The sequence below is a fragment of the Mesoplodon bidens genome (assembly GCF_964165515.1).
Source record: "Mesoplodon bidens genome assembly, chromosome: 8".
Classification (NCBI taxonomy): domain Eukaryota; kingdom Metazoa; phylum Chordata; class Mammalia; order Artiodactyla; family Ziphiidae; genus Mesoplodon; species Mesoplodon bidens.
Window position 1 is genome coordinate 85240985 of NC_138165.1, and position 9539 is coordinate 85250523.

A 9539-nucleotide genomic window follows, 5' to 3' on the forward strand; every position below is an offset into this window, starting at 1 on the left:
CACATAGACAACTTCTCTCTACTTTCACTCTTTGCTTTCAAAGTATGGTCTTCAGGAATGAACAGTGGCCTTGCCTGATGGCCCACTGCCTCGCACTTGTCCCTCCTGATTTGGAGAGCACAGTGGCGAGATGAAACCCGGGCAAGAAGGCCTGGGGAAGAGCTGTGGCAGACGCTCCATGTGGGAGCTTGGGCGGGTTTGTCTCAGACCCGAAAGAAATCATGGCCTGATTCGGCAAATGAGGCCTGTAACACTACATCTGCAACTCTTTAAAAGTTACACTATATTTTTCATGAGCATAGGAAGGGCTGATGAGAATACTGAGGTTGAAGAATTTAGAAAAAAACCAAAGTCTATCTGCAAGATTAATATTAAGAGCTATAATATACATAATTTTATATATTATATAAATAATATATAATATATATATTATAGCTCTTAATCACTGAGCTGAATCACTTTGCTGTACACCTGAAACTGATACAACATTGTAAACCAACTATAATTTAAAAAAAGAAAAAAAATATTAAGAGCTATTTTAAAGTCCCCAGTAGCTCACTTTCAATAAAGCTCAAATCTTGACTTTGAATTAACATCCAGGGCTCATCTTGGGCTTTCACCATCCCCGCAAAAACAGCATTTTAATAAGTTGTTATGAGAAGAGAAAGCACTTTCTGCATTGTTTATTGAGAGAGAGAGAACTTTATACATTAGGAACTGGTGCACTTAAATTGTATGACAGATGACCATAAAAACTAGGGGTCTTGTCCACAACACAGCTTCATTTTATATTATTACAGTTACTGATATTTAAAAAATGATGTAGGGCTTCCCTGGTGGCGCAGTGGTTGAGAGTCTGCCTGCCGATGCAGGGGACACGGGTTCATGCCCCGATCCGGGAGGATCCCACATGCCGCGGAGCGGCTGGGCCCGTGAGCCATGGCCACTGAGCCTGCGCGTCTGGAGCCTGTGCTCCACAACGGGAGAGGCCACAACAGTGAGAGGCCCGTGTACCGCAAAAAAAAAAAAAAAAAAAAAAAAAAAAGGATGTAAACAAAATATGGATAAGTTATGCCAAAAAAAAGGCAATAAAATCCAGAAAACAGAAACAACACATATATAAGTTACCACATTAGATATTACAAATAGCTCAACACAGAGTGACATAGTAATAGCCCAAACCCCCAATTTTAGACAGTTCTGTACGGCATGAACAGAAATAAGGGAAAATGACACCAATCTGACCCAGGAGCGTTAAGAACAAGTTGTGCAGAAGTCTTCCACACCCCACGTTCAGTACTTGTCCTTTGCAACCTACACATTTTCCCTCCTTTTACTGTTCCCTAAAGACAGGTTTTTTTTCCTTAAATGTTCTAAGGTAGGCTATTCACAGTAAGATCCTGATAGGTGTCCAAAATTAGAACCTCAGCCTCCGGTGGTGAAAGCCTAATTTAATAGCTTGGTGGACTGCCCATGCCACACAGAAATGCTTTCACCACAATTCATCCAAGAGGCTTCTCGCCCTCCACTTGGAAAACAGGTGGCAAAATAAAAAATAATATACAGTAAAGGAAATGAAAATCCTTGTGTGTCTGTAATTTTTTCATCTGAAAAAGGCTAAGTTCATTGACTTTACAGATTTGAATCTGAATAACTGGTTTAATTTCTCTACCCATTGGCCTTGGTAACATTGTGACATTCCCCTGAGTTTGGTTAATGAAAAGCAAAAGCAAACAAAAAGAGTGATTCGAAAAACAGCATAAAACAGAGTTAAAACATTATGTGGTTGTATCTTTTGTATTTCCTGGTTAAGTGTCAATGGCTCCAAGTAGCATTTCCACCAGTCTGATTTGACAATGTGTTTCCAACAGGAATCCTTGTACTCATGAGGATAAGGCACCAGGTTAAATGAAGGTGAAAGGTCTGACATGCTTATGGAACATGCAGGCTCCGAGCTTGCCTGTATAAAGAGCAGCCAGCAGGGAAGAAGCAAAGTGATCCGTATTGAGGCAAAGGGTCCTGCAGGCCTCAAATGGGTCAGAATGTCTAGACTAGAAACACTAGGCAGTACTGTAAGGCACTCCTACGGGGAAAAGAATGCAACGGCCAACATGAGAAGGAGCCACAGGGCCCAGTGGTCCACCAGCCAGTATACCAGCCATGAGGCCTGAATCTGGGCTCAGGACTGGGGCAAGGAAGATCAAGGGAAGGGGAGAGAGGCTGGGCTGCAGCTCAGTGGCCTAGAGGGAATCTTACTGTGCTAAGAGTTGCTGCAAGCGCCTAAATCTTCTACCTGGGTAACAACTGGCTTCACTCCAGACCCTTCTAACGAGATGGTGTCTCTTTCCACAGGGAGGAACCAAAGCAAAACAGCAGCTCTTTTTTCACTTGAGGTTAACAGAGCCTTCCATCACATTGGAGGCCACTGTAGGGGGAGAGGGCCCTATCGCGTGATTGCTTGGAGCCCATTTAAAATAAAAGCCCTGACAACTGTGGGTGTGCTTGGGAGGGTGTTCCACACTTTTCTTTTGACTTTAATCTAGAGTTTGACAATGACTTGGGGCGCTGGGACTTAACTGTCGAAACTGTCCCACATGATAGAAATCACATTTGTCTGCTCAGATGAACTGAGCAGGGCTTGTTCACCCATTACTGGGTTCAAGTAGTCAAGTCAGGCAGTTAGTTCTACTAGGGTAGAACTGAGGGTTAGAAGAATGGTGCAGGGTACACAACACTCGGAGCTGTGTTGTTAATGCCCAGTTGTTGACAAGGACCAGGGAAAGGAAAACGGAGAGTGCTTCCGATGACTCAATTCAGGCCAACGAGGGCGTGTTCACTTCTTTCAGTTTTGCCCCCAATTCTCTGCTTTTTCACATTATCTTGGAGGAAGGATAGTAGTGAGGCAGAAAACTCAAGAAATAAGGGGGGAAACCGCACGCATCTCTCTTTACTGGGAGAAGTAGAAAAAAAAAAAAAATCACCCTTGTGTTGACTCCAGGCAGTATTAGAATCAGGAGTTGAAGGTTTACTTCACAATCCAGTTATTTTGACACAGATCAGTGAAGGTAAGGAAGTCCGCCCAAACACAAGAACAGCAGCATTGGCTTAACCCTAAATTAGGAGCAGAACGTACCGTGGCCTCCTCAGATAACGCCTCTCTGCAGAAAATGTTACTAAACATTTGCGGCCTCTTGCAAGTCCTACCCTGATATAGTAATTTACGTATGGCCTTTTCTGGCTAATGGGTAGAGAAGAAAGCCACAGGTTTGGAAGCCAAGCCTTTTCAAGAAGGTATGGGAAGAAACAATCCAGTGTCAATGTTCAGTGTGTACAGATGCAGAGACAAAAACAGAGGCCAGACCCCAAGCAAGGGCACTCACTCCAGCTTAGCAAAGGCTGCCTACAGCAGCTAGAGTGGTATGAACAGCTTGGCTCTCACTGCAGCCAGAAGGAAATCATGGCCCAGTCCCTCAGTGGGAGTCTGAAGGACACCACTGGGTCGGTTGGAAACCACAAATCCCAAGTCCTAGAGATGTTCCCTTTTCAGCAGAGGCCTATTCTAGAAGAATCCAAAAGCGATTGCCTTCTCAGCTAATCAAGTATTAAAGCTCCTAAAAAGACTACCCTTTAGCACAACAAACATGAAGACGACTATAAATCAGTCCCCTGAAAAGGCAATGAAGCAAAGGGGGAAGATGAGAGTTTACATGGTTTTCATATAAAGAGCGTTCAACTTCGAGAAAGAGCCGACCTGGAGAGAACATGACTCCCATCCCAGTTGACTGCTTTTTAAGTACTTTGCGGCCTTCCTGCCGCGGTGCAAACTGAGGTCTATTTTAGGAACTGGCCTCTTTACTGCAGGGGGAGATGCCAACATTTCACCAGGGTTGGACCGTCTCACACATGAGTTTCTGGCCCTGTGTGGAGGGATTTCCTCAAGTGATGCACCAGGGGATGGGCCTTTCGAGAGAAAAGAGGTTGCCCTGAGTTGGCTGCCAGCTCTAGGAGATTAATTGGCCATTTTCTCAAGTGCTTTATGGGCAAGATATTTAATATGAGATGAAAAACGGACCATGAGGGAAAGCAGGTATTAGCCTGGTCTTAAGGAGGTGGTAATCCACAGATCTGCTTTTGTTTCAACAGTTTCTAAGCAGTGGAACAATTGCCTACAGTGCCCCAAGTAATTTGGTAGCGCTGAAAACAGTAAGGGCGTTCATGTGCGCTAAGGCATTCTGGGCTGAAAATAGCAATTTTGAAGTTTCATGGCAGACCCAACTCCTAAGGCGGCTCTGCTCTGTCCTATTAGATTTGGGTGGTGGTGGCTGAGCGTGTCATGTGGGCCTGCAGCCGGCACCGGCCAGGCTGTCAGGGTTCCACGAAGAGGAGAGAAAACAGAAGCAGCTGGGCTACGGTTCCAGTTCTGGGTAGCTGCTGATGATAACACATTCATTTTTTCCCCCCACCTTTTCAAAATAAGCAGAAAATGATGTGGGTGGAAAGTTCTCCTTATGAGTTCACAGGGACTGCCAATATTCAGCAGCGCCTCTAAATGGGCCTGGTGAAAGCAGAGGCCTTGAGAACAGATAGCCAGAGTGTCACCCTGACTTTCGGCGGGTCTGGCCCTGGGTGCCTGTGAGATGGGACAGGAAATTCTGTACATGCAGTGAACACACTAGAAGGGGAGGAGACGGCCTTGCGCTTCAGGTCTCCCAAATGCCGTGTGCTGGGGATGGCCTCGCTGACAGCTGGAATCACAGATACATTAATTACGGCAAAGGCAGAAGTAAGCTAGAGTGACAGGGAGCTGGGGGCGGAGGGAAAAGGCGCTGTGCCATGAGAGCACATCTGTTTTATAATAAGCAGGTCTATAATTCTCATGTGAAAGATCATGTTCTGCTATCTTCACTGAGGCTGGAAAATATAAATACTGTATTTCACGAAATGGAGGAGGAAAGGGGAGATGATCAAATTTGTTTGCCTGTTTGCCAAGTGCTTGAGATTTTCCACCCTTTTTCTTTTGTGTGCGACAGTCTTATAAAGTGGAGTGGGGTGGGCGCCGGGGGGAGTCAACTTGTTTTTCTAAGAGTAAAATGCACCGTAAGGTGTCTCATGAATAGCGCCCTGGCCCTTTAACAAGTTTTCATGCCTTGGTTATAGCTACTGTATAATCAGAAAAGAAATGCATGCGTGGTGCTGAGCTATTACATTGAAATGTATGGCCTGAGGCCAAAGGGACTGGCAGGGGTAGAGAGGTGCAATGCTCACACCCAGCAGTCTGCGCAAAAGTGAGTCTGAAATGTCTCATCTCTAAACGGATGGAAGCAGCGCGAGCTGGGATCCAGAGGGAGCCAGGTGTGGTGGAAAGGAGCAGTGGGGTTAAATGTCCCATGGACTTTGTGAGCCACTGATTCTCCAGATCCTACTAGCAGTGAAACTACTAAACCATGAAGGCATTGAAGGCATCTGCTCAGTGGAAATATACAGGATCTTCTCAAACAGCCTACTGAGAATTGTTTCAATACAAGCTTATTTTTCTGTTCTGGAAAGAGTCAAGGTGGAAGGAATGGGAGCCACGATTTCCAGTGCCATCCTACCTGCCATCTGGGTCACAGTGACTGCTACGCTGGCTCTTAAAAGGGCACTGCAGAGGGAGAACATGCCCCCGCCAAATGCCTAAGCGATTCATTCTATTTCTTATTCCTATATTATCCTAGTACTTTTCATTTCCATTTATGGTGGCAATTGCTTATGTGTATATATATTTATTTAAATCATATCAGATTTAATTCATTAATTGTATTTGTACGTTTGGTATTTTCCTAATAGTCTAAAGTTGATATTTTAAAGTTCCAAGTTACTCTGATTTTTCAAGACAATTAAAAAATATGAAAGCAGAAGTGGTTACACTGACAAATTAAAAGTCAGAATGAGAGGGCAATGAAGAACAATGAAAAATAAAGCACTCATAATAAATAGGTGGGAATCGCCTACACAGGATTCTGTGAAAAGAAATTGCAGACCATCACTTGGAATGTCTGTACTCTATATCCGACCTCCTGGTCTATAAACTGATGTATTTAACAACAATCCTGGGCAATTTCCTCAGGCCAGCACCATTAAAAAAACCATAACTGTCACTCATGAAACTCCTGGAAGACTGGTCTTAAGAGAGCCAGGTTTCCAGCCTGGCAAATACCGTTGGAGCGTCACGTCACTGGGCGGGCGTCGGGATTCGTACCAGCAAACAGACCGACAACATGTAGGTTACTGAGGTCTTTTCTCAAGCAAAACCCTTTCTGAGATTAACTTCAGAACCAGCACTAGCTCCTCTAATAAATTAGGGACACATGCTTTCTGTCAGAGGGAGCTCGCACTCCTGATTTCCAAGCCATTCAACTCAGCTGAGGTGATCTCGGCCTCTGCGAAGATACCGAGGTGAGAGCCCGGGACACAGGGTCCTGGAAGGATCCAGGAGTCATTGCTGTGTTTTGAAGATTTTCTCATGAAATATGATGATGGGTGCTTGCCTCAGTTACCTCATCCTCTGTGAAGGCTAAAAATAAATAACACAAAAATAACTCGAAGCACTGTTGCTCTGCAGGAAATGCTTTCTCCTGTGTCCTGTGTAATAAATGGCCCTTGAGAGCCGAAAAAAAAGTCTGAACTATAAAGCCTTGTGTGTAAAACACGTTTTGCTTGGGAGCAAGCAGCTGAAATTCATGGCTAAGTATAATTCGGCTACTGGTAATTTTTTGAGCCACAAAGCTCCATGGACCTTTAGGACAACGACTTATACAGAACATACGTACAGGACGTATAGGTATGTGTGTGTGTACATTTATAAATATATATCTACATCTAGCTGAGGGTGAGACGTACTCTTCTTCCAGAGGGGTCTAACTGGCTAGTTAGGAAGCCATTGGGGCTGATGGATGGTTGAGAGGTCACTGCCCGGCCTTGGGCTCCCGCTGAGTCAGGTGTTCTGGTAGGACAGCTCAAACATGTTGCAAGCCTCCTCCAGGCTCTCGTCCATGTTCAGCCTCCGCCAGAAAGACTTCTGCTTCATCTGCAGCTCTCGACGGACACACCTTGGGCAGGGGACAGACTTTTCTTTGCATTCAGAGTGGAAAACGGCTCCACAGCTTTCACACCTGCAAAAGCCAACCACAGAGATGATGAGCAAGGTTGAAATGAGCAGGGCAGGATGCCGGAAGTCCAGTGGCCTCTGTGCAGCTCGGGCCACGAGCTTTTATTCTGGCTAGCCCTGCCTGCCCCTGGGAAGAGACATGGCTCATAGAAATGGGTTCCTCCCTTTTCCAAAACGCTCAAGGTTGAATTTCACTGGAAAAACATACCTTTTTTTTTTTTTTTTTTTTTTCTGAATAGAACTAGCTTGGGGGAGGCTTCTGGTTTCTGGGTAGAGGCGAGTCAGCAGTCAGCTAGCAGTTTTGTGACCATGGTGCCCATGAACTGAGCTCTAGAAGCTCCGTGTGTTAGCTCCACTGAGAAAGAAGTGGGGGTAGTGACTCTAGGGTGAAGTGACAGAAAATGAGTGAAGTGCCCTGCCAACTGAAAACACGCCCAGCCCTGGTGACAGCCCCTGCGTTACAGCTGTGAAAATGACTCTCCACTTCCGCTGACAAGAGGCAAGTGGTTCCCTGTGACTCCCTGCCTTTGACACTTTGGAAAGGTAAAATGACACATTTTCATTTTCTGAATGATATCCTGTGGTTTGTTGCTCTTCTGAGTTTTTTTTTTTTTTAAATTAGGAAGCCCCTCAACCTTTTGAAATCTACTTGCATAACACAAGTAAAACATGAGAGAGTGGGGAAGATATTTTTTTTAAAAAAAAACACAACACACAGATATTGTAATTTATAGAGAGGAGACATTCCAGGTGGATGACTAGTTTGTTGTTTGGCTCGGTGGAAGCCTGTACAGGAGTCTAAATGGCTGTTTTTACTGCAAAGTCTTTAATAATGAGTAACTCACAAGCACAACTATAGCTGCTCCAGTGGGTGGCTTGCCAATGTGGATTAAGTTCTCATCCTTCCACACATGAGTGACAACCGACTACAACCTCCTCCCGGGAGCCCAGGGAATTGGGCCCGCATGTTTTGTTCAACCAGCAGTATCGATGGAGGGCCCAGCACTGGACCAGTTTCAAAGATAGCTGTGAAGGAACCAGTCCTTGGGGCTCAGTCTTATGCCTGTTGCCTGGGTGTAGGATGGTCTTTGGGGCATCATTCCCTGGGCTGCTACTTCCTTACCACTCAGGACTCAGAAAGTTTGATCAAAGGAGGATCTTCCCATCCACCCTCGTATCCAGGAGAGAAGGTAGTGACTTAGAGGGAGAGGGGCTGTATCTACCAGCTGAGAGATCAAAAGACAGAAGCTTCACTGCACCCAGCAGTCTCTACCCCCAGCTCAGATCTCTGGGCCAAATATAGCATAACAGCGGTTAGAAGAGCAGGCAGAGGGAGACGGCCTGATGTCAATCCCACCTTCAAATCACTTTCCGCCTGTAGGACTGCTATAGGCTGAATTGTGTGCCCCCCAGATTCCTATGTGGAAGCCCTAACCTTCAATGTCTCTGTATTTGGAGATGGGGTCCTCAGGAAGTAATTTAGATTAAATGAAACCATAAGGGTGAGCCCTGATCTGATAGGATTCGTGTCCTTCCAAGAAGAGACAACACAGAGCTCTCTCTTTCTCTTCCCCTGCGTGTACTCAGAGGAGAGGCTGTGTAAGGACTGAGGCAGGAAGGTGGCCAAGTGCAAGCCGGGCAGAGAGCTCTCACCAGAAACCAAGCCCTGCTGAACCTTGATCTGGGACTTCCAGCCTCCAGAACTGTGAGAAGTAAATATCTGTTGTTTAAGCCACCCAGCCTGTGGTATTCTGTATGACAGCCTGGGCTAAGACAGTTACTTGAGCAAGTTACTTCACCTCCCTGAGCTTCAATTTCCTTATCTGCTAAGTTGGATTTCCATTAACATGCGCCTGCCTCATTTGGTGTTACAGGGCTTTACACAGTTCCTGGCACCTGGTAAGTGCTTAATAATACAGCTAAGATGACACCTTCCAGTGTAAGCAGTTACCTGCTGCCTTTCTGCAAGTCTTCATTTTAGCCTGATTTCACTTATGTCACCATGGTGACCTGAGGACACCTTGATCAACCTCCTCATTTCAGAGAGAAGAAAACGGAAGTTCTAACAGGGCTAGTGGTTGTCTCATGAGGACACAGTGAGTAAAAGACAAGAGTTGTGAGTAGAACCCAGGACTCCTGGCAGCCCAGCCAAGGCTCGTACTGAGCCCTGGTCATCTGAGTGAGAGCAGGTTACCATGAGGGAAACGCAGGGGTTCAGGTTAGAACCCTGGTGTTCACATCTCAAATCTTTCTTTGAGTGATCTCGGGCGTGGCATTTACGTTCTTGGTGCTCTGGTTTCCTCATTTGGAAAATGCTGCCCACCATGACCTCCTTCCAACTCACTCAGTGGGGTTCTGAGACGAAAATGGGTGGATGTATGTGGAAGGGCTG

The 9539-nt window shown here is 45.7% G+C and overlaps 1 protein-coding gene across 6 annotated transcripts in view; it reads right to left on the reverse strand.

Moving 5' to 3' along the window:
• Nucleotides 1-220: 220 nt before the first annotated feature.
• Nucleotides 221-9539, reverse strand: part of PLEKHM3 (pleckstrin homology domain containing M3) — a 193118-nt gene continuing 183799 nt past the window's right edge. For all 6 annotated transcript variants that reach the window (XM_081242662.1, XM_081242661.1, XM_081242659.1 and 3 more), the window contains one exon: nt 221-7151. In XM_081242662.1, coding sequence (XP_081098788.1) covers nt 6974-7151 — 178 coding nt within the window. In that variant the 3' untranslated portion in view covers nt 221-6973. The remainder of the gene's footprint in view (nt 7152-9539) is intronic.